A 26,534-nucleotide genomic window follows, 5' to 3' on the forward strand; every position below is an offset into this window, starting at 1 on the left:
CTATCTACTCTATTGCACTTCGCCTGGTCTGAGGTGGCGAAGGAAGTCTGGCGTAAAAGGTAGCGTTCTAAAAAATTTGCAAGTCAGTGAATTTGCGTAGTTATGTCCGTTGAGCAAATTCGCCAGTCGTAAGGGTGCGAAGTAACACTAGCGAATTTACTCCAGCGCCGTTAGTGAATCGGCGAATTAACGAAAATGCGATACGCTAGCGAATTAACGCTGGCATTACGCGCTTCGTCCTTTAGTGAGTTTGCCCCTATGTAGGTGTAGCATGTCCAAATATACAAGCAGAGGCCTTTTTAAGTAAGTCATTTAACTCTGTTACATGTTATTCAAAAAACAAGGAAGTGAAAAAAAATCCCACTTTTTCCTTTCCCACCAATAATTTGCATATACAAATTAGGATTCAGATTTGGTATTCGGCAGAATCTTTCACAAATGATTCGGGGATTGGCCGAATCCCAAATAGTGGATTTGCTGCATCCCTAATTGTGTCAATATACAGTACCAAGGACTACCGGTAATCCCAAAAAGGTTTTGTAAGTAAATACAGGCTGATAGTTCGGCTTGATGAAATAATTGAGATATTTTGGTTATAAGACAAATGTACTTAATTCATTATTTTTCTCAATGTATATAATTGAGGAGTCCGTGTTACAGGGCCAACTAGGTATTCATGGCTCAGCTCAAACAGTGAACAGTGACTGGGGCCGTTATGGTGCTTAAATGCTTAAGAATAATATGAACAAAAGCCTAGGGCCTGATGAAATACACAATTAATGAAAAGTAACACCCAAAACATAAAAGTATTTTAAAGTAATTTGTATATTATGTACTATTGCCTTGGACTGATAAAACTGGTATGTTTGCTTCAGAAGCTCTACTATAGTTTATATAAATAAGCTGCTGTGTAACCATGGGGGCAGCCATTCAAGCACAGGATACACAGTAGATAACCGATAAGTACTACTATAGTTTATATAAATAAGCTGCTGTGTAGCCATGGGGGCAGCCATTCAAGCACAGGATACACAGTAGATAACAGATAAGTACTACTATAGTTTATATAAACAAGCTGCCGTGTAGCCATGGGGGCAGCCATTCAAGCACAGGATACACAGTAGATAACAGATAAGTACTACTATAGTTTATATAAACAAGCTGCTGTGTAACCATGGGGCAGCCATTCAAGCACAGGATACACAGTAGATAACCGATAAGTACTACTATAGTTTATATAAATAAGCTGCTGTGTAGCCATGGGGGCAGCCATTCAAGCACAGGATACACAGTAGATAACAGATAAGTACTACTATAGTTTATATAAACAAGCTGCCGTGTAGCCATGGGGGCAGCCATTCAAGCACAGGATACACAGTAGATAACAGATAAGTACTACTATAGTTTATATAAACAAGCTGCTGTGTAGCCATGGGGGCAGCCATTCAAGCACAGGATACACAGTAGATAACCGATAAGTACTACTATAGTTTATATAAACAAGCTGCTGTGTAGCCATGGGGGCAGCCATTCAAGCACAGGATACACAGTAGATAACAGATAATTACTACTATAGTTTATATAAACAAGCTGCTGTGTAACCATGGGGGCAGCCATTCAAGGAAAGGGTACACAGTAGGTAACAGATAAGTACTACTATAGTTTATATAAACAAGCTGCTGTGTAACCATGGGGTCAGCCATTCAAGCACAGGATACACAGTAGATAACAGATAAGTACTACTATAGTTTATATAAACAAGCTGCTGTGTAACCATGGGGACAGCCATTCAAGCACAGGATACACAGTAGATAACAGATAAGTACTACTATATTTTATATAGACAAGCTACTGTGTAACCATGGGGGCAGCCATTCAAGGAAAGGAAAGGGTACACAGTAGGTAACAGATAAGTACTACTATAGTTTATATAAACAAGCTGCTGTGTAACCATGGGGGCAGCCATTCAAGCACAGGATACTCAGTAGATAACAGATAAGTACTACTATAGTTTATATAAACAAGCTGCTGTGTAGCCATGGGGGCAGCCATTCAAGGAAAGGATACACAGTAGATAACAGATAAGTACTACTATAGTTGATACAAACAAGCTGCTGTGTAACCATGGGGGCAGCCATTCAAGCACAGGATACACAGTAGATAACAGATAAGTACTACTATAGTTTATATAAACAAGCTGCTGTGTAGCCATGGGGGCAGCCATTCAAGCACAGGATACACAGTAGATAACAGATAAGTACTACTATAGTTTATATAAACAAGCTGCTGTGTAACCATGGGGGCAGCCATTCAAGGAAAGGGTACACAGTAGGTAACAGATAAGTACTACTATAGTTTATAAAAACAAGCTGCTGTGTAGTCATGGGGGCAGCCATTCAAGCACAGGATACACAGTAGATAACAGATAAGTACTACTATAGTTTATATAAACAAGCTGCTGTGTAACCATGAGGGCAGCCATTCAAGCACAGGATACACAGTAGATAACAGATACGTACTACTATAGTTTATATAAACAAGCTGCTGTGTAGCCATTTAGTATCATCTGCAAAAATAGAAACAATTCTTTCAATGGCCACCTCCAGGTCATTAATAAACAAGTTGAAAAGCAAGGGACCTAGTACAGAGCCCTGCGGCAGGTACTCCACTAACAACACTGGTCCAATTAGAAAATGTTCCATTTACCACCATTCTTTGTAGTCTATCTTTTACCCAGTTCTCTATCCAGGTACAAATACTATGTTCCAGGCCAAAATTCCTTAATTTAACCAGTAACCTTTTGTGTGGCACTGTATCAAATGCTTTAGCAAAGTCTAAGTAAATCACATCCACTGCCATCCCAGAATCGAGGTCTCTACTTACATTCTCATAAAAAGAAATTAAGTTAGTCTGGCAAGATCTATTACGCATAAAACCATGCTGGCACAAACTCATAGTATTATGATTTGCTATAAAGTCCAGTATCTTATCCTTTATTAACCCTTCGAAAAGCTTTCCTACCACTGACGTCAGACTAACTGGCCTATAGTTTTGAGGCTGAGAACGGGATCCTTTTTTGAATAGAAGCACCACATTAGCAATTTCGCCAGTCTCTCGGCACAATGCCAGATCTCAATGAATCCTGAAAAATTAAGTAAAGAGGTTTGGCAATCACAGAGCTAAGCTTGCTAAGTATCCTGGGATGAATACCATCTGGCCCCGGACCTTTGTTAATCTTAACATGTTCTAGTCTCTTTTGAATATATTCATGTATGAACCATGCATTATTAGTTGTATTACTAGAATCGGGACTATTAAGAAGGAAACCTTCACTTACTGGTTCCTCATTTGTGTAGACAGATGAAAAATATTCCTGCTTCATTTTTTTACTATTAACATATTTAAAAATAATTTACCGCTTGCTGCAATATCCTTTTCTATAGCAATTTTAGCTTGCCTTATAGCTTCTTTGCATGATTTATTGGCCTCCTTGTACCTTATAAATGTTTCGGCTGTACCAGCTAACTTGAAAGCCTTAAAAGCACGTCTTTTCTTACCCACCTCAACACCAACGCTTCTATTGAACCAAAAAGGTTTTGCTTTGCAACGACGTTCCTTACTTACAAGTGGAATATACTGACAAGTATATTTATTAAGCAGCATTTTAAAGACTTCCCATTTTTGTTCTGTGTTTAACCCTGTGAAAAGCATTTCCCACTTAATATGTTGCAGAGATGCCCTTATACTGTCAAAGTTTGCACGTCTGAAATTTAGTGTTTTAGTTACTCCCTTATAGAATTGCTTCTGTAACAGAATCTCAAAGGAGACCATGTTATGATCACTATTCCCTAAATTCTCACCCACACAAATGTTAGAGATGAGTTCAGTATTGTTAGTTATTACAAGGTCCAAAAGAGAGTTATTCCTAGTAGGTTCTTGAACGAGCTGGAATAAAAAGTTGTCATTCAGCATATTTACAAACCTACTAGCTTTTTCTGTCTTAGCAACCCCATTACCCCAGTCAATGTCTGGATAATTGAAGTCACCCATAGCAACAACTTGACCCAGCTGTGAAGCCGCTTGTATCTGCAAGAGTAGCTCGGCTTCATACTCGACACTTATACGAGGTGGTTTATAGAAAACACCAATGAGAATTATTTTTGTTACCTTTTGCCCAGTCGAAATCTCTACCCAGAGGGATTCTACACCCTCACCAGTGCCAGCTATTGTTATTTCTTTAGTGCATGGCTTTAATTCAGGCTTTACATACAAACACACTCCTCCACCCTTTTTAATCCCTCTGTCCCTCCTAAAAAGGGTGTAACCATTTAAATTCACAGTCCAGTCACATGTTTCATCCCACCAGGTCTCAGTGATACCGATTATATCATCATTTTTAGAGCATGCAATTAATTCTAGGTCTCCCATTTTACCTGACAAACTCCGTGCATTTGCAGCATACAGCGGAGGTTACTACTTTTACTTTGGAAATTTATATTACTTAGTGGAGAATTATATGTTAAGTTAGTATTATTCTGTTTTCCTTGTAACAGAGGGACCTCCTTAGCTGGTAAACTGTATGCCCCCCTCACTCCTCCCCCATGACCCCTTACTAACCCCACTGCCCCCTCTATACTAGCTTCCCCATAATTCTTTATCTCACCCCCCCCTTGCCTAGTTTAAACACTCCTCCAACCTATTAGCCATTCTTTTCCCTAGCACCACCGACCCCCTTCCATTGAGGTGCAAACCTTCACGACTGTATAGGTTGTACCCAAGGAAAAATCAGCCCAGTGCTCTAGGAACCCAAACCCTTCCTTCCTACACAAGACTTGAGCCACGCATTTAGCTCCCTAAGCTCCCGCTGTTTTCCTAAACTTGCTTGTGGCACAGGCAAAATTTCAGAAAAGATTACATTGGAAGACATTTCCTTGATCTTAGAGCCAAGATCCCTGAAATCAATCTTTAAGGTCTTCCATCTACCATTTATTTTGTCATTAGTACCGATATGCACTAAGACAGCTGGGTCGTGCCCAGCCCCACCCAATAATTTGTCTATCCGATCAACCACATGCCGAAGCCGAACGCTGGCACCAGGTAGACAGCAAACTGTTCAGTTGTAGCGATCCGGACGACAAATTACCCTATTCACTTTCCTAATAATTGAGTCCCCTACAACCACAATCTTCTTAGGCCTGACACTACTGTGTAGCCATGGGGGCAGCCATTCAAGCACAGGATACACAGTAGATAACAGATAAGTACTACTATAGTTTATATAAACAAGCTGCTGTGTAGCCATGGGGGCAGCCATTCAAGCACAGGATACACAGTAGATAACAGATAAGTACTACTATAGTTTATATAAACAACCTGTTGTGTAGCCATGGGGGGCAGCCATTCAAGCACAGGATACACAGTAGATAACAGATAAGTACTACTATAGTTTATATAAACAAGCTGCTGTGTAGCCATGGGGGCAGCCATTCAAGCACAGGATACACAGTAGATAACAGATAAGTACTACTATAGTTTATATAAACAAGCTGCTGTGTAGCCATGGGGGCAGCCATTCAAGCACAGGAAACACAGTAGATAACAGATAAGTACTACTATAGTTTATATAAACAAGCTGCTGTGTAGCCATGGGGGCAGCCATTCAAGCACAGGAAACACAGTAGATAACAGATAAGTACTACTATAGTTTATATAAACAAGCTGCTGTGTAGCCATGGGGGCAGCCATTCAAGCACAGGATACACAGTAGATAACAGATAAGTACTACTATAGTTTATGTAAACAAGCTGCTGTATAACCATGGGTGCAGTCATTCAAGCACAGGATAGACAGTAGATAACAGAGAAGTACTACTATAGTTTATATAAACAAGCTGCTGTGTAGCCATGGGGGCAGGCTTTCAAGCACAGGATACACAGTAGATAACAGATAAGTACTACTATAGTTTATATAAACAAGCTGCTGTGTAGCCATGGGGGCAGCCATTCAAGCACAGGATACACAGTAGATAACAGATAAGTACTACTATAGTTTATATAAACAAGCTGCTGTGTAGCCATGGGGGCAGCCATTCAAGCACAGGATACACAGTAGATAACAGATAAGTACTACTATAGTTTATATAAACAACCTGTTGTGTAGCCATGGGGGGCAGCCATTCAAGCACAGGATACACAGTAGATAACAGATAAGTACTACTATAGTTTATATAAACGAGCTGCTGTGTAGCCATGGGGGCAGCCATTCAAACACAGGATACACAGTAGATAACAGATAAGTACTACTATAGTTTATATAAACAAGCTGCTGTGTAGCCATGGGGGCAGCCATTCAAACACAGGATACACAGTAGATAACAGATAAGTACTACTATAGTTTATATAAACAAGCTGCTGTGTAGCCATGGGGCAGCCATTCAAGCACAGGATACACAGTAGATAACAGATAAGTACTACTATAGTTTATATAAACAAGCTGCTGTGTAGCAATGGGGGCAGCCAATCAGTTTGAAAAAGGATAACAGCCACTGGTTACATTGAAGAATCAGAAAAGATCTGTAGGATCCAATTGTTTTCTCAGGGCTTATCTGTTATCTACTATGTAAACCTGAGCCTTTGTTTATTTTTCAGCTTTATCTGGCTTTTAAATTTTTTTAGGGTTACTGTTTCTTTAAATACCTAGTTTAGCTGCAGTAGTTCCAGTATTTAAAAGGGACTGTAATCTCAACCTGGCAATTACAGACCTGTAAATCTGACATCTGTTGTGGGCAAGTTATTTGAAGGTTTGTTAAGAGATCACATTCAATACGATGTAAAAGATATTTCAGCATTTACTTCCTTTGATTGCTATGATGCTTTCCTGTGAAGAAATTGAATATTTTATTCATTTAAAGGATAGGAAATTAAAGGGGTTGTTCACCTTGTCAACTTTATTGTGATGTAAAGAGTGATATTCTGAGAATTTGCAGTTGGTTTTCATTTTTTATTATTCATTAGTGATGGGCAAATTTATTCACCAGGCGCGAATTCACGTTGAATTTGCCCATTTCGCCACTGGCAAATAAACGTGCGAATTTGCCGCAAAAATTTGCCCGCATTGGAAAAATTTTGATGCCGGCGTCTACGTTTTTTGACGCCAGTGACGGTTCCGAAGGCAGCGCCGTTTTTGACACCGGCAACGAAAAACAGACACCATTGACTTTAATTGGCGACGGCGTAAATTTTGATGCCGGTGCCCATTTTGACACTGGCGAATTGTCGCAGGCTTCAAAATTGCCGTTTCGCTAATTTTTCGCCAGTTTCACGAATTTCACCGGAAATTTGCAAAATCTGTGGCAAAGCTAAATGGGACAAATTCGCCCATCACTATTATTCATTGTTTGTTAGTTATTTCGCTTTTTTTTCAGCAAATCTCCAATTTGCAATTTAAGTAATCTGGTTGCTACGGTCCAAATTGCCCTAGCAACCATGAACTGATTTGAATAAGAGACTGAAATATGAATAGGAGAGGCCTGAATAGAAATATAAGTAAAGGTAAGTAACGATAACAATACATTTGTAGCCTTACAGAGCATTTGTCTATTAGATGGGGTCAGCGACCCCCAGGAGCTGTGAATTCCAGCTGAGTTACTGAGAATGCTGAAATGATTAGTCCACATCTGGAGAGCTGGGTATTTGACATTTTTCTTTAAGAGGAAGAAACATTTCCAAAAGCAGAAGAAATGAGAGAAGAATCAGTATCAGTAGTTGACTGGGACTAGACTCTTCTATGGATCACGCTGAAGTGCCCTTGTCATTAATGTGACGGAGAATGAACGTATATCCCTGTGTAAAGGGAAAGGAGCCGTGATATGAACAAGTCCTATGATAACGTTCTATAATCGACACAAAAGGGGAAGTCACATTGTGCAAAGGATAATAATTAAGCCCTGGGACTGTGCACTTTGTTACTAACAAGACCAGAGCTGGTGCTAAAAATGGTAAGTTCTTACACAATTTTCTTTTTTTTTGAAACGCTACAAAGCTGTGAGCAGGGGACAGGGTTATATATTGTGCTTATAGGCAACGGCTTGGGACAGTGTTTGGTACAGGACAGAGTGAGCGGAGACTGGGACCCTGCAGAATATCCACTGGATTCTTACTGGGTTCCTCTATCCTTTTATTGTCCAGTGGATTAGTAGGCTGATGTTTGTATTTCTTCTGTAGGATAAAAAGGTTCATCTGATTGACAGGGGTTGCACTGTCCCTTAAAAATGGGTTAAAAGTTTATATTCAGTATGATGTATACTATGGTTTCATTTTAATATTTACTGTTTTGGAATGCCGATTTCCAGTTTGGAATTGAAGCAGTTGTCTGGTTGCTAGGATTCCACTTACCTTAGCAACCAGGCAGTGGATTGAATGAGAGACTGGATATGTTTATCAGAGAGTTTGAATAGAAAGACAAACGATATACAGGTATGGGATCTGTTAACCATACCTTAAAGCAGGGTTCCCCAACCTTTAGAACCCGTGATCAACGTTCAGAAGTAAAAGGAGTTGGGGAGCAACACTAGCATGAAAAATGTTCCTGGGGTGCCAAATAAGGGCTGTGATTGGTCATTTAGTAGCCCCTATGTGGACTGTCAACCTACATTGAGACTCTGTTTGGCAGTACATCTGGTTTTTATACAACCAAAACTTGCCTCCAAGCCTGGAATTCAAAAATAAGCAGCTGCTTTGAGACCACTGGGAACAACATCCAAGGGGTTGGGGAGCAACATGTTACTCACGAGCTACTGGTTGGGGATCACTGCCTTAAAGGGATCCTGTCATTGGAAAAGATGTTTTTTTCAAAATGAATCAGTTAATAGTGCTACTCCAGCAGAATTCTGCACTGAAATCAGTTTCTCAAAAGAGCAATAATTTGGATCTCCTTAAGATCTGATTAATCCTGCTAAAAATTGATTTAAAAATTAAATAAAGGATTAATTGCATTAATTAAAGTATTATAGGATTATTTTGCCTTTAATATGGCTTCTTGCAGCTCAGATACCATCCTGTAAAACACACTTTTTTAACATTACAGAGAAAAAGGAGCTTCAGGGAAAATGGGTTTACAGATAAATGATCCCCATATTTGTATTGATAAATGTTGCTTTGGGGCTAAAAATCGAAATAAATCAATAAATAATGCAAAAAAATCCAAAGTTATGAAAATAGTTCTGCTAAAATGCATGGATTAAAGAACTATTGATACATGCATTTACTTCTGACATTGCATTGCATGCACTCTACATTAGGGATGCGCCGAATCCAGGATTCGGTTCGGGATTCGGCCTTTTTCAGCAGGATTCGGATTCAGCCGAATCCTTCTGTCCTGTCGAACCGAATCCGAATCCTTATTTGCATATGCAAATGTTTTTCCCTTCCCAACCCTAATTTGCATATGCAAATAAGGATTCAGATTCGGTTCGGTATTCGGCCGAATCCTTCGTGAAGGATTCGGGGGCTCGGCCGAATCCAAAATAGTGGATTCAGTGCATCCCTACTCTACATAGAGTGCATGCAATGCAATGTCAGAGGTAAATGCATGTATCAATAGTTCTTTCATATGTTTATGGGTATGTGTATGGTGGTGCTCTATTCCCTGATATCAATGTACAGGTATGGGACCTATTATTCAGAATGCTCAGGACCTGGGGTTTTCCGGATAATGGATCTTTCTGTAATTTGGATCTCCATTCCTTAAGTCTACTAGAAAATCATATAACCATTAAATAAACCCAATAGGCTGCTGTTGCTTCCAATAAGGATTAATTACAGGTATGGGACCCATTATCCAGAATGCTCGGGACCTGGGGTTTTCTGGATAAGGGATCTTTCTGTAATTTAGATCTCTGTGCCTTAAATATACTAGAAAATCATTTAAAAATTAAATAAACCCAATAGGCTGGGATCAAGTACAAGCTACTGTTTTATAATTACAGAGAAAAGGGAATCATTTTTACAAATTCGGATCAGTTGGATAAAATAGAGTCTATGGGAGACCGCCATTCCATAATTTAGAGCTTTCTGGATAACAGGTTTCCGGAAAATGGATTCCATACCTTTATTATTAATATAAGTTGGTTCAGGGATTGACTAGTGGAACAATAGAAAGGCATCCCCTCATCCTCTCTATCTGGAGAGCATACCCCAAAACATTCATGTTTGAAACGGAACAACTTTTTGACACTTAGGGGCCCATTCACTAAGTTCGATAGAAGGAATAAAAAATACTTTGAATTTCGAAGTGTTTTTTTGGCTACTTCGACCATCGAATGGGCTACGTCGACCTTTAACTACGACTTCGAATCGAATGATTCGAACTAAAAATCGTTCGACTATTCGACCATTCGATAGTCGAAGTACTGTCTCTTTAAGAAAAAACTTCAACCCCCTAGTTCGCCACCTAAAAGCTACCGAAGTCAATGTTAGCCTATGGGGAAGGTCCCCATAGGCTTTCCAAGTTTTTTCAGATCGAAGGATAATCCTTCGATCGATGGATTAAAATCCTTCGAATTGTTCGAATTGCGCACAATCCTTCGACTTCAATATTCGAAGTTGAGGGATTTTAATTCGCCCGTCGAATATCGAGGGTTAATTAATAGAGATGTCGCGAACTGTTCGCCGGCGAACTTGTTCGCGCGAACATCGGGTGATGGCGCTCGCCGGAAGTTCGCGAACGTCGCGCGACGTTCGCCATTTTGGGTTCGCCATTGTTGGCGCTTTTTTTTGCCCTCTCACCCCAGACCAGCAGGTACATGGCAGCCAATCAGGAAGCTCTCCCCTGGACCACTCCCCTTCCCTATAAAAACCGAAGCCCTGCAGCGTTTTTTCACTCTGCCTGTGTGTGCTGAAGAGATAGTGTAGGGAGAGAGCTGCTGCCTGTTAGTGATTTCAGGGACAGTTGAAAGTTTGCTGGCTAGTAATCGTTTTGATACTGCTCTGTTATTGGAGGGACAGAAGTCTGCAGGGGTTTGAGGGACATTTAAGCTTAGGTAGCTTTGCTGGCTAGTAATCTACCTTCTACTGCAGTGCTCTGTATGTAGCTGCAGTGGGCAGCTGTCCTGCTTCTGATCTCATCTGCTGACTGCTGCAATAACAGTAGTCCTTGTAAGGACTGCTTTTATTTATTTTTTTGTTGTTTTACTACTACTACTACTACTACTACTATAAGAGCCCAGTGCTATTAGTCTAGCAGTGTTGGGGAGTGGGACTGGTGTGCTAATCTGCTGCTCCTAGTAGTTCAGCAGCACCAACTTTAATTTTTTTTTTTAATATTCATTTTTTTTTTATTTTACTTTTTTTATTTTACTACCGCTGTAGTAGTGTATAAGTTGACCTTTTAGGCATTATTTGCCCTGTAGGCATTATTTGCACACTGTTTTCTTCAACCCGCCATCGAGCTGTGTGACCTTGTTCACATTCTGTCTAAATATCCATAATATTACCGTCTCCAGAAAAAACACCGGAGTCACTTTTTTCAAGCAGCCATAATATATTTTACGTAATCCGTATCCACCGCTGTAGTAGTGTATACGTTGGCCTTGTAGGCATTATTTGCACACTGTTTTCTTCAACCCGCCATCGAGCTGTGTGACCTTGTTCCCATTCTGTCTAAATATCCATAATATTACCGTCTCCAGAAAAAACACCGGAGTCACTTTTTTCAAGCAGCATTCATATATTTTACGTAATCCGTATCCACCGCTGTAGTAGTGTATACGTTGGCCTTGTAGGCATTATTTGCACACTGTTTTCTTCAACCCGCCATCGAGCTGTGTGACCTTGTTCCCATTCTGTCTAAATATCCATAATATTACCGTCTCCAGAAAAACACCGGAGTCACTTTTTTCAAGCAGCCATAATATATTTTACGTAATGGCGAAAAATGACTATTTTCAGCATTTATATGGCATATTTTTTCTGGCAACTGTGCTTCAGTGGCTGCGTCCAAAAAAACTGGGCAAACAATGCCTACAAGGTCAACGTATGGCAGTTGTTTAAAGAGAACAGTAGATTACTAGCCAGCAAAGCTACCTAAGCTAAAATGTCCCTCAAATCCCTGCAGACTTCTGTCCCTCCAATACAGAGCAGTATCAAGCAGATTACTAGCCAGCAAACTTACTATCATCTGTCCCTGAAATCACTAACAGCTCTCCCCCTACACTATCTCTTCCAAGCACACACAGGCAGATTTTTCAGATACATTTTTGCCCTTGATCCCCCTCTGGCATGCCACTGTCCAGGTCGTTGCACCCTTTAAACAACTTTAAAATCATTTTTCTGGCCAGAAATGTCTTTTCTAGATGTTAAAGTTCGCCTTCCCATTGAAGTCTATGGGGTTCGCGAACCGTTCGCGAACCGCTCGCGTTTTTGCGCAAGTTCGCGAATATGTTCGCGAACTTTTTTTCCGACGTTCGCTACATCCCTATTAATTAACCCTCGATATTCGACCCTTAATACACCTGCCCCATACTGTATATATTCTGCAATAAATACGTGGAATCTCCTGTTTTAACAATTTTAACAACTTGTGCCTGTTTATGGCACATCCCAAGCACCAGATTCTGATAAAAAGAAAAAACTTTGGGGATTGGTTTCGTTTGCAGCTTGTTGTCCTGTATTAAATCTATTCTTGTTGGTGAGAGCAGGTCAGACACAGTCAGACAAGGGAATGTCAGTTGGCTGGAATTGTGCAAGAGACCACAAGTCAACGACCCAGCAACTTAGAACTTTCATCGGTTATCAAAGGTCAAATTTTAGAGTAATGGGAATTTTTTAAACGCTAATAAATTCGCATGGTTATTTATAAAAAAATTTGAAAGTCTAAAATTCAATGGAATAGCCCCAACCCAAAAAACTCAAATCGAATTGAATTGGAATCGAGGTTTCCTCGGAAAAAAAAAGTCCACTTTTGCACATGAAATTTTTTTGACAATTTTTTTCTCCTACTGGAGTCCATGGGGAGTCATTTTCAACTGAAACTTGCCAAAAATGTGGCTCTTGACTACTATGAACATCTTCAAATAGTTCAAGGGACCTCGGCCATTGGCTTCTACATGGACTTTAGGTGGAGAATCTTGGAATTAGAACTGTTTCCAGGGTTGGTTGGTGTGATAGCTCTCACATTCGAATGCAAATTTGATTTGGTGGTTTTAAATTCAAATTTGTGAGTTTTGACTAAACATTTTTTTAAAAAATTCAATTTCATATTCGAATCTACCATTCAAACGTAAGTCCATATTCTTTTAAATTCTGTACAGGGCTGTCTGAGTGACTGAGGACTCTTTCTGTACTTGTGGCCCCTGTGTTGCTGCACTGGATGAATATTCTATATGTCTAACCCTGGATGTAACTCTATTCAGGAACAGATTCTTCTGCTTAAAGAAGAACTAAACCCTAAAAATGGATATGGCTAAAAATGCCATATTTTATATAGTGAACTTATTGCACGAGGCTAAAGTTTCAGCTTGTCAATAGCAGCAATGATCCAGGACTTCAAACTTGTCACAGGGGGTCACCATCTTGGAAAGTGTCTGTGACACTCACATGCTCAGTGGGCTCTGATTGGCTGTTGAGAAGCTAAGCTTAGGGCTCGTCACTAATTATCCAGCAGAAAATGAGCTTCCCCTGTAATATAAGCTGATGCTACAGGTTTGCTGATTATTAAATTCTGATGCTAATTGCACTGGTTTCTGTGCTGCCATGTAGTAATTACTAATCAGCGGACAGGTTATTGATAATTTGATTATATCAATGGGTGATTGTCACTGCTTTTTGTGAGATATAACTTTCATACACTTAGGGGCCCATTTACTTAGTTCGAGTGAAGGAATAGAGGAAAAAAAGTTCGAATTTCGAATGGTCGAATATGGCTACTTCGATCATCGAATGGGCTACTTCAACCTTCGACTAGGAACTTCGACTTTGATTAGAACGATTCGAACGAAAAATCGTTCGACTATTCGACCATTCGATAGTCGAAGTACTGTCTCTTTAAAAATTTCTTCGACCCCCTACTTAAACCACCTAAAACCTACCGAGGCCAATGTTAGCCTATGGGGAAGGTCCCCATAGGCTTCCTAACAATTCCCTGATCGAAGGAATATCCTTTGATCGATGGATTAAGATCCTTCGAATCCTTCGATTAAAATCCTTCGATCGTTCGATCGTAGGGATAGCGCAAAATCCTTCGACTTCGATATTCGAAGTTGAAGGATTTTACTTCAACGGTCGAATATCGAGGGTTAATTAACCCTCGATATTCGACCCTAGGTAAATGTGCCCCTTAGGGTTAGATTTATCAAAGGTCGAGGTGAATTTTCTAATGTAAAAAATTCGAATTTCAAGCTATTTTTTGTGACTAGGGAATAGTCCTAATTCAAATTTGAACAAAAATGTCGACTTTGATCATTCGCCATTTAAAACCTGCAAAATTGCTGTTTTAACCTATGGGGGACCTCTTAGAACCTATTTGGAGTCAATTGGTGGACTTTGAAAAATCTAAGTTTTTTCTTGGGAAAAACCTCGAATTCAATCGAATTCGCTATTACTTAGATTCGAAATTCGGCCGAGTATGGACCTATTCGATTGAAAACTGACCTATTCGACCCAAAAAAAACTGTAACTTAATTTCGGTTGGTCTTTTTGAATGAGTTCGAAATTTGACCCTTGATAAATATGCCCCTTGATGTCATGGCCAGAACATTGTCTGATTTGTTATTTTACTACTTTATCGGAAGATTGGGACATCGGATACAGGAGTAAAATCCGCACGTCTATGGGCAGCTTAATACATGTGTAGTCTGCACTCTTTCGAGAGATATCTCTCCATTAACTATACGCTTATAATAAAGTGATCCAGTCGGTATATAAAAGTTCCATTTAACTATTAAACTGCAGCATTCCTTCATGTCGTCACTTAGTGAAGAAAAGCGAAACTCTGATTGGTCGGAAAAGATGCTAACTGCTAACTGAGCTGGTAACACCTTCATGAAAGCAATATATATATATTTAGACATTCATATTTCCTTTAGGTAAACATTAACATATAGTGTTCCTTTAAAGTGTTTTTACTACCAGCTAGGCAGGGCCTTTGTACCCTCCTCAGTACCTGCTCACAGTAACAATTGCTGCTGGTTATAAAAATACCAATGCTTTGTGCCCTTGATAGCTAAGCCCTACCCATGCTCATATCAAGGAGCAAAGGAGCCTGTCTCAGTGCCTTTATGGCAAAGTCTAAAGTCAACTTCTTCCTATGAGTATATATGTGTAATCAGGGCAGCCATCGGGGGAGACAGAGGGAGAGTTATAGGGGGCCCGAGGTTAAGGGGGGCCCGGCCATGTCGCACTTTCTTGATTATCCAGGCCCCCCTGCTTTCTGAGAGCTGTTGATTTTGGGAAGGCAGGGCGGGAGCACAAGGGGAGGTATCTTCTGTCCATTACTTCCCCTTATTGGTCACTGAGTGTAAGTCCCGGTTGAGCTGCTCAGGGATTGGATAGCTGAGGTTTGAACTTCTCCTCCAACTCATCCAATCACCATGCAGCTTTATCAGGACTTGAAATTCTGTGACCAATAAGGGAAGAAAATGCTGTCACTGAAAGAAGATGCAGCCACCTCTGCTCCCCTCCTCCCTTCTGTAGTTGGCAGCTCACTGACAGCAGGTGGGCAACACTAATGAAGTAAGTGTAACATGGCAGGGCCAAAAAATTTTTAAACTTCTGGGGAGGGCAAGTTTTTTTACATGGATGTTTAAGGGGGGGGCCTGGCCACCAATTTTCTTATAACGTGGGAGGGGCCCTGGCCACCATTTTTTTCCCCATGTGGGGTCATAGCAACCGATTTTTTTAATGAAATCTGACATGGGGCTAGACATATTGTCAATTTCCCAGCTGCCCCAAGTCATGTGACTTGTGCTCTGATAAACTTCAATCACTCTTTACTGCTCTACTGCAAGTTAGAGTGATATCACCCCCCTCCCTTTTTCCCCCCAGCAGCCAAACAAAAGAACAATGGGAAGGTAACCAGATAGAAGCTCCCTAACACAAGATAACATCTGCCTGGTAGATCTAAGAACAACACTCAATAGTAAAATCCAGGTCCCACTGAGACACATTCAGTTACATTCAGTAAAAAAGCATTGCCAGAAAGCATTTCTCTCCTAAAGTGCAGGCACAAGTCACATGACCAGGGACAGCTGGGAAATTGACAAAATGTCTATCCCCATGTCAGATTTTAAAATTGAATATAAAAAAATCTGTTTGCTCTTTTAAGAAATGGATTTCAGTGCAGAATTCTGCTGGAGCAGCACTATTAACTGATTTATTTTGAATTTTTTTTTTCCCATGACAGTATCCCTTTAACATGCGGGAACCATAGCCACCAATGTTTTGTTTTTTTTAGTGTGTGGTGGGGGGTGGACCTGTGGGGTGGGGAGGGCGGATCTGTAGGTGGGGCTTGTGGTGGGTGCAGCCCAGGGGGCCCAGGAAATATTTTCGTATGGGGCCCTGCGAATTCTGATGGCGGCCCCGTGTGTAATGTTAAGTCTCTACTGGCACAAGTTGAATAAAGGGTCCAAAAATTAAAACCACGTAAAATAAGTAATAGTTATATTCTATTAGGCTCTTTTGTGATATTTTTGCCTTCAAAATACATATAGATATATATAATAAAAGGCTGAATGAGATCTTCTTGCTCTACGTGCTTATTATAATCATTAATACTGTACTCCAGCCCTGCTTTGCATAATTATATCAAGTCCTGGTTATGCAAATATCCAGTTAGAAGGAACTAAAGTTTTTTTTTCTTTGGGAACAGTAGCAACTCTGTTCTTAGAGCAAGAATATTCTGCAATAAATCCCCCAACATGAAAGAGGAAGAACCTTCAAGACTTGCTGATGCCCCATCTTAATTAGTTCCTGTCTGTTTCTTTTTTTTTTCATTTTCTTTTGCATTGCTTGGTGCAGTTTCTCTGGGAAATGTTGTGTGGAGAAAGGAAGTGGTGTTGTGGAACTGCGCCCATGAACGATGCAAAATCAGGATTTAAGGACGACAGAGGTTCTTAAACAGTAGGCATGCACCGAATCCACTTTTTTGGATTCAGCCCAACCCCCGAATCCTTTGCGAAAGATTCGGCCGAATACCGAACCAAATCCGAACCCATATTTGCATATCTAAATTAGAGGTGGGAAGGGGAAAACATTTTTTACTTCCTTGTTTTGTGATAAAAAGTCACGTGATTTCCCTCCCCGCCCCTAGTTTACATATGCAAATTAGGATTCGGGTCGGCCAGGCAGATGGATTCAGCCGAATCCAAATCCTACTTAAAAAGGCCGAATCCCGAACTGAATCCTGGATTCGGTGCATCCCTATTAAAAAGATAACCAGGGGAGCACCAGCCAGGGGCATTTTCCTGCAAGGTACCAGGGGCAGCAAAAATCTGCTCCTGGTAACTTTATGTGCTGAATTTCCAGGTTTTAAACCAGAAAGTGGGCTCTTCTAGTGCATGAGAGCAAACTAGCACTAGTGTAATAGCCATTCAGCATCACATGACCCGCCTCAGGGTGGCTTAGGGGCCCGAAATCGCCCCTGCAGATAACAGATGTTTATTCAACATATAAGGAATTATGTACTCACATAGCACCCATGTAGCAGATGAGGGAGAATTATATATATATATATATATATATATATATATATATATATATATATATATATATATATATATATATATATATATAGTAATATTCATTGGAAGAGTAAGATCACTGGCACAACTATGGTGGTGGTCTGATAGGCTTAAGATATACCTTTATGGAATACCAGCTATTGGTCTGGGTCACTTCCAGCAGAAACATCAGAAAAAAAGTCCCTTTCCAAACTGTGGTACCTTCACTTTAAGGCCAGTAATACCCTGGAAGAGTTAACTCCAAATATCATTCTTGGTTGAAGATCAGTGCTGATCTTTCTAGCTTAATCTGTCTAATTTACACTCCTAGAGTGACAGTGCTGGTCCTTTCTCTGTGTTACTTCGTTCAATGTGTCCCTGTTCCCCAACTTCACTGAAGGGGTTGTCCCTTTTAAGACAGTCTTCTTACTTTGGCCTTGTTGTCCCAAGCTCTACATCAGACATCTACCGTGGTCAGAAGATAGAGGCCAAAGAGAAAGAGACATGGAAATGATGATACCTCCCTGGGCCAATAGGGTAAACTATCCCAACCAGATATCTAGGATCAGTGTCAGACCAGGGCCCACCAGGAAACCTTACACTGAGGCCTTCTCTCCAAACTCTTTTTCCTTCTACAACCATTTATCCTTCCTTCTATTTGTCCTCTATGTTCACATTGGGAATGGCCATGGAATATCAATTGATGACAAATGATTGGGTAAGCAGGAGGGCCTAATAACGTCTGGGCACACTGGGAGATTTATTGGTATCCTGGTGGGCCAGTTCAACACTGTCTAGGACACAGATACTGGCACTTAGGAAACAGGCAAAATAGTCTATTAGTGGATGTCCCAAGCCATAGAGATTTTATACCTATGGGCCTTTAAACCATGAAATACATAAAGGGCAAAGATAAAACAATTAGGGCCAACTGTAAGCCATGCTCATGCGTGGAACAACAGGGGGTTTGACCCAACTATTTGATCTGTTTGTATATGTAACCCTTTATTGGCACACTCTCATAGACCAGGATCACACTCACTATACCTGGAGTATTACAAACAAGGGAAAGTTGTGCTCACCACTCATTTTTAAAAACATTAAGCGGGGGTGCAATGAGGCTGTGACCACAAAATTCACATAGACAAAAACAAGAGGTCTCTGCAGTCAACCAATTGCTTGAGTTGAGCGTATTTGATATCCCATGTGGAGGGAACAAGCCAATAGAACAATATACTCTACCACTACCTTTAATATCTGTGTTTCATATCTATGCCTTGTCTTTATCATTTTTCTGATTCACATATTATCCTTTCACTTCCTAGGGTATTGATCATTCTGGTGTAGTTGCACCTCTGGCCTTGGTAACCAATTAACTATAAGAACTAACGACCAGCAGAGCTACCTAATATATATCCACAGTAGTCTGCGGTGAAACCAGGGAAATGAAACCATTTGCACACACACGCTTGCAATGAAATAGTCATTTTGCATCTTTATTTCGTCCAAAAATATAGATACAACCACAACTATTAAGTGGGATGAAAAAATCATCTTAAAGGGATCCTGTCATCGGAAAACATGTTACGCATCAGTTAATAGTGCTACTCCAGCAGAATTCTGCACTGAAATCCATTTCTCAAAAGAGCAAACAGATTTTTTTATATTCAATTTTGAAATCTGACATGGGGCTAGACATTGTGTCAATTTCCCAGCTGCCCCATGTCATGTGACTTGTGCCTGCACTTTAGGAGAGAAATGTTTTCTGGCAGGCTGCTGTTTTTCCTTCTCAATGTAACTGAAGGAGTCTCAGTGGGACATGGGTTTTTACTATTGAGTGTTGTTCTTAGATCTACCAGGCAGCTGTTATCTTGTGTTAGGGAGCTGCTATCTGGTTACCTTCCCATTGTTCTTTTGTTTGGCTGCTGGGGGGAAAAAGGGAGGGGGGTGATATCACTCTAAAGGTGGCCATACATGGAGAGATCCGCTCGTTTGTCGATGTCGCCAAACGAGCGGATGTCCCTTCGATATGCCCATCTTGAGATGGGCAATATCGGGCTGATCCAATCGTGGGCCCTAGGGCCCAACGATCGGATCCTAACGATGCCTAACGGGCGGTCGGATCGCGGGGCCGCATCAACAAACAGATGCGGCCGTGATCCGACGGGATTTTTAGTCCCATCCGATCGAGATCTGGCCGACTTTCTGCCAGATCTCGATCGGGGAAGCCCGTCGGGGGGCCCCATACACGGGCCAATAAGCTGCCGACTCGGTCTGTCGGCAGCTTTTATCGGCCCGTGTATGGCCACCTTAACTTGCAGTCCAGCAGTAAAGAGTGATTGAAGTTTATTAGAGCACAAGTCACGACTTGGGGCAGCTGGGAAATTGAAAATATGTCTGGCCCCATGTCAGATTTCAAAATTGAATATAAAAAAATCTGTTTGCTCTTTTGAGAAATGGATTTCGGTGCGGATTTCTGCTAGAGCAGAACTATTAACTGATTCATTTTGAAAAAAATGTTTTTTCCCATGACAGTATCCCTTTAATGAAAAAGGATTGATAAGCCTGACCCTCCTTTGTGTGCCCAGTTCCTAACCACATTCATAATATGCAACACATTGTTATACTGTTCCAATCATTAGTAACAGCTAAAGGGCAAGGTAAGGAGGATATCTAGTGTTAAACCTTCTCACGGGTAATTGACATTAAGTAAAGAAAAGCAGTGATGCCCTGAGACCTAACCAGCCTGGAACTGTATCTTTGCACAGTCAGGACTGCACTCGGGAGCATAAAGTGACAATGGCAACAAACAAAATCCTGCTTCGTACAAATAAATATCCTTGTAATGAAGGGGTTAATCAGATCTGTAAACTGAATAATGATCCTCAGGTTTCATTTTCAGCTTCCTTTTTAAAACCAGTTCCTTATTCCTCCTCTACCCTTATTCTCGTATGTGAGCGAGTTTCCTCATCGACCAAGTTTATCCAACTTCTTTAGAATGTGAGTGTCACTTGCTCGAGGATAACTCTGTGCCTTCTGCACTCACTCTCTCTCCTTTCTGAAGAACTAGGTGAGTAAACATCACCCCACTGTGTTTCCGTGGGGTTTTTTTTTTTTTGTTCTTTTTAAAAGCAACAGAAGGGGCACAACTGCCGTTGTAGCATAGAGTGGATAGGACATATATGCAATACAGTAACGAGGCAGTAACCTATAGCAACCTGGTAGAGTATACTGGTCTAAAGCAGTTAGAATAATAATAGTGATCTGATTGGTTGTTGTGGGTTATTGGGGCAAACACTAACCATTTTGTCAGGATATCAGTATACTGGAAATATTATTACCAAAATGATCATTATGGTATGCCACCACCTATTACTGCCAATGCATTGAAATGCCTACTTGTATGTTCTTTAACAGGTCCTTTATATTAAACGGGCCTGAAATTGGCTCCATTGCAGGTTTTGTCTCACGATTTCTGTGCCAAACACACTTACCTATGGGGAACGCCTCCTAGAAGCGACCTGCTTCAGGCTCTGCCCATTTACACAACTTTCTGTTAGAATGCGCGACTCGGTACAACCAAATCATGTGCCTATGGCAACAATTATAGACGTGTTTCGTAGCAAGGCACCTGCCCTAATAAACTTTAGATAATTAAAAACATTAATAACCCTACAAACAGCATCAGCCAAAACAAAACATGCCACGTTTAATATATTATCTATACATGAATTAAAAATATAAGGTATTACATATACATAGAAACATAGGTTGAAAAAAGACATATGTTCATTATATACTGTCATGGGAAAAAAAAAATTTTTCAAAATGAATCAGTTAATAGTGCTGCTCCAGCAGAATTCTGCACTGAAATCCATTTCTCAAAAGAGCAAACAGATTTTTTTATATTCAATTTTGAAATCTGACATGGGGCTAGACATTTTGTCAATTTCCCAGCTGCCCCTGGTCATGTGACTTGTGCCTTCACTTTAGGAGAGAAATGCTTTTTGGCAGGCTGCTGTTTTTCCTTCTCAATGTAACTGAATGTGTCTCAGTGGGACATGGGTTTTTACTATTGAGTGTTGTTCTTAGATCTACCAGGCAGCTGTTATCTTGTGTTAGGGAGCTGCTATCTGGTTACCTTCCCATTGTTCTTTTGTTTGGCTGCTGGGGGAAAACGGAGGGGGTGATATCACTCCAACTTGCAGTACAGCAGTAAAGAGTGATTGAAGTTTATCAGAGCACAAGTCACATGACTTGGGGCAGCTGGGAAATTGACAATATGTCTAGCCCCATGTCAGATTTCAAAATTTAATTTAAAAAAATCTGTTTGCTCTTTTGAGAAATGGATTTCAGTGCAGAATTCTGCTGGAGCAGCACTATTAACTGATTCATTTTGAAAAAAAAATTTTTTCCCCATGACAGTATCCCTTTAAGTTCAACCTTTTAGGTCTCAGTGAAGACCACCTAACTTCTAGTTGATCAAAATGAAAGCAAAAAAAATCTGAAGCTTTGCCAGTCCCTGGATCACCTTGTACTATGAGCTATCTCCCATATCCCTGTATTCCCTCACTTGCTAAACACCATCCAACCCCTTCTTAAAGCTATCTAATGTATCAGCCTGTACCACTGATTCAGGGAGACAATTCCACATCTTCACAGCTCTCACTGTAAAAAAAAACCCTTCTGAATATTTAGGCGGAACCTCTTTTCTTCTAATCGGAATGGGTGACCTCGTGTCAGCTGGAAAGACCTACTGGTAAATAAAGCATTAGAGAGAAAAATGACTTTTTAATGCGATTTACAATAAAAAAATTTTTTTTGCTATTGGTCTCCAACCAATGATCCTTACTGTTATTGTGCCCTTCAGTCAACAATCTGGAGGATGCCATGAAAGTAATGGCTAAGTTAATTTTTTTTTAGAATTGAATCACTAAGAAAACTCTTCCAATACCCTTTGATGATTCACACCACAAATTAGTTACATAAAATTTTAATTTGATTTACATTTGGAATTAGTAGTGTCTATTTTCTTTTAAGAAGACAATAGACTACTTCTATCGGCTCAAGGGATTAAAGGGATTCTGTCATGTTTTACTGTGTAGTTTCTATTTCTAAATGACACTGTTTACACTACAAATAATTCTCTCTACCATATAAAATTTCATTCCTAACCCAAGTGTATTTATTTTTAGTAATATTGGTGTGTAGGCACCATCTCAGGTCATTTTGCCTGGTCATGTGATTTCAGAAAGAGCCAGCACTTTAGGGTGGAACTGCTGGGGGAGAAGGGAGGGGGAGATATCACTCCAACTTGCAGTACAGCAGTAAGGGCACATGCAGCATTCCAGGGAGATTATTCGCCCCTCTACAAATTCACTCGTCTTCGGGCGACTTATCTCCCTGAAATGCCATCCCACCGCCTAAAATGAGAATCGCCAGTGCCCTGTCCAAAGTTGCCTCATGAGGAAACTTCAGAAAACCAAATCCGATCGAGTGCCATTCCACCAGCGATTCACATTTTAGCCGGTGGTAAGGCATTTTAAGAACATTAGTCGCCCGAAGAAGAGAAGATTTGTCGTTGGGTGACTAATCTCCCTGGAACTCTGCATGTCCCACCACCCTAAAAAGTGACTGAAGTTTATCAGAGCACAAGTCATATGACTGGAGGCACATGGGAAACTGACAATATGTCTAGCCCCATGTCAGATTTCAAAATTAAATATAAAAAAATAATCTGTTTGCCCATTTGAAAAAAAGATTTTCAGGTCAGCAGCAGAAGTCTGGAGCAGCACTATTAAATTATGCATTTTGGAAAAAAACATGTTTTCCCATGACAATATCTCTTTAACATTCCAAAAAGCATTCCCTTGTTTCTAAAACTTATGCCATAAAGATATAACCCTGTTAAAAAATCCAATAAAGAACAGCTGAAACTTTTCCTGAGAATATGATGAATACGATCACTAAATATATGCAGGGTCGGACTGGGGGGCCCGGGGCCCACCGGGACTGCTGGTCCAGGGCCCCCCGCCCCCCTACTGCGACGCGCCAAACTGTGCGTATGCGCCGCTCGAATGCCGCCATGCGCATGCGCGAGCGGTGCTTCTCGGTGCGCATGCGCAAACGGCGATGCGATACGCATCGCCGTAAACTTTTCTCAACATTTTTATACTGGTAGATAGGGTCTGGCCCGGCGGGGGCCCACGAGGGTCGGGGCCCACCGGGTTTTTTCCCGGTGTCCCGCCGGGCCAGTCCGACACTGAATATATGCTCTGTTTCCTTACTGTTTGTAAATAATGTTATGGTTTTCATATATCTTTGGTTGTCTGTAAAGTGAGGTGGCTAAATGTTTTTGGAAAACTATAGGATGTTATGAGCACTCAAGGAATACACAGAGGCCACAAATATATAGTTGAGCAAAATAACACCATCTATGTATCCTTACGCATTTTGTGTCCAAGAGCCGGTAATCATAGGTTATGTAAACTTATGTTATTTGTTTTCTTGTGCCCTGTTTTTTGGTCAAACCTATATAATGATCTTGCAGCATGTGTTTATGGAGCTGTTAAAGGGATACTGTCATGGGAAAACGTGTTTTTTTTTTTCAGTTAATAGCATCAGTTAATAGTGCCGCTCCAGTAGAATTCTGCACTGAAATCCATTTTTCAAAAGAGCAAAAAGATTTTTTTATATTCAATATTGAAATCTGACATGGGCCTAGACATATTGTCAGTTTCACAGCTGCCCCCAGTTATGTGACTTGTGCTCTGATAAACTTCACTCTTTACTGCTATACTGCAAGTTGGAGTGATATCACCTCCCTCCCTCCCCCCCCCAGTAGCCTAACAAAAGAACAATGGGAAAGTAACCAGATATCCGTTCCCTGTTAGATCTAAGAACAACACTCAATAGTAAAAGCCATGTCCCACTGAGACTGACTCAGTTGCATTAAGTAGGAGAAATAACAGCCTGCCAGAAAGAAGTTACATCCTTAAGTGCAGGCACAAGTCACATGACTGGGGGCAGCTGGGAAACTGACAATATGTCTAGCCCCATGTCAGATTTCAAAATTAAATGTAAAAAAATCTGTTTGCTCTTATGAGAAATGGATTTCAGTGCAGGAGTCTGCTGGAGTAGCTCTATTAACTGATGGGTTTTGAAAAAAATATGTTTTCCCCATGGCAGTATCCCTTTAAGGCCTGGAGAATGTGTGGCTTTACCAAATCTGATTCTTACTAAGAAAACTTGGCAGTAAATTAGTGGTGGACGTGTTGGCATGGCCCAAGTCGAACAGATGAATAATATCCTTTGGAAATCACTGATGTATGCTATGAGGCAGTTCTGAATGATGTGCAAGTTATGCAATGGGAAAGGTTGATGCCTATGTGGCTCCCACCATCCCCCTTGTGAATACAGTGCTGCTGAATTGAGCCAGCTCTGTATTCATGGAGATGGCCTCATCTCTCTGTGTTCCAAAATGAAGTGCAGAGACCTGTGATAATTTATCTCTTCTCAATGGGGCAGCATGGTGGCATAGTAGGTAGCTCTTCTGCCTTCCAGTGCTGGTGTCCTGAGTTGATTCCACCATATGCAAGGAGTTTGTATGTTCACATTGTGTCTACATGGGTTTGTACAGACACATTTGGGTTAATAGTGTCCTGATAAAATTGGCAATAATATGTGATAGAGAGCTTAAAATATAGTCTTAACTGGGCAGAGAGAGGGTCTGTGCATTATCAGAGATGGAAACTGGTCTTAGGTTGGGCACTTTTCTGAGACTGGAATCCTCTTACATATACCCCAAACTTCAAAAGTCATCTGGCATGTTAACATTACTAATGGAATGTGCTTCAACAATGTGTAAATGTTGTACCAGCTACAGTTTTCTGGTTAAAGGGCAATTTTCCTAATTCGTAGTTGTAGGCAAAACCAGGGCTTGGACCATAGGACATTACTTCTCCCCGGGAGCTGGGTATTTATAACTGAGCTATTTATAAACTATAATGGACAGTGCTCATAGGCAACAACCAAAGAAGGAGAGTTTTTAGAGAAAGATGAATATATAAAAGAGGAAGATCTGCATTAAAATAAGGAACCCGCTCTACTGAGAAGAAGCTTCAGTTTTGCAACATTAAACATTGGCCTGAGCCCAACCAGCATTTTTTACCAAACAGCTTCACTTCCTGTACATGGAATGCATCTAGCACAATATATTCATGCAACCGAGGGATTTCCAAGGGAAGGACAGCAAAAGAAAGCAACATCTATTTAATCATACAAAGAAAATGTCTCATTGCTAACCGAACTAAAGTACTAAGTGCAATAAAACAGCCAATTCTGTATAGTTTTTGCCCTCAATGGAGAGTTATCTCCACCCTGCTTCCACTGGAAGTCACCACAAATGTACGTGGCCACTGCTAAGCACAACTGATGTTATAAAACAGGTGCACTCTTACAAAAGTTGCATCTGTGGGTGAGTGGGTGTTCAGCTGTACACCCTCCTATAGTCGTAGGTGTGGTTAGCACAAAAGGAAACCCTGGTGTAAAGTACAGGGTCTCTTCACACATTGTTTTTTTTGGGTTGGAGTTGCCTGTCAGAGCACCAGAGAATCTCATTGTGGTCCCTAAAAACTGGGTAAATAGATAGGCTGTGCAAAATAAAAAATGTTTCTAATATAGTTAATTAACCATACTGTAAATGTAATGTGTAAAGGCTGGAGTGATTGGATGTGTAACATAATAGCCAGAACACTACTTCCTGCTTTTCAGCTCTCTAACTCTGAGTTAGTCAACGACTATAAGGGGGGCCACATGGGACATA

The 26,534-nt window shown here is 40.6% G+C and overlaps 1 protein-coding gene across 3 annotated transcripts in view; it reads left to right on the plus strand.

The window, feature by feature from the left end:
- Positions 1-7,780: 7,780 nt before the first annotated feature.
- Positions 7,781-26,534, plus strand: part of LOC108707306 (FYN-binding protein 1) — an 82,749-nt gene continuing 63,995 nt past the window's right edge. For 2 of the 3 annotated variants that reach the window (XM_041580584.1, XM_041580585.1), the window contains exon 1: positions 7,782-7,996. In XM_041580584.1, coding sequence (XP_041436518.1) covers positions 7,994-7,996 — 3 coding nt within the window. In that variant the 5' untranslated portion in view covers positions 7,782-7,993. Of the gene's footprint in view, positions 7,997-26,534 lie in introns of all 3 variants that reach the window. The other variant, XM_041580583.1, reaches the window with a different exon arrangement.

This window comes from Xenopus laevis, chromosome 1S (assembly GCF_017654675.1).
Source record: "Xenopus laevis strain J_2021 chromosome 1S, Xenopus_laevis_v10.1, whole genome shotgun sequence".
NCBI lineage: Eukaryota > Metazoa > Chordata > Amphibia > Anura > Pipidae > Xenopus > Xenopus laevis.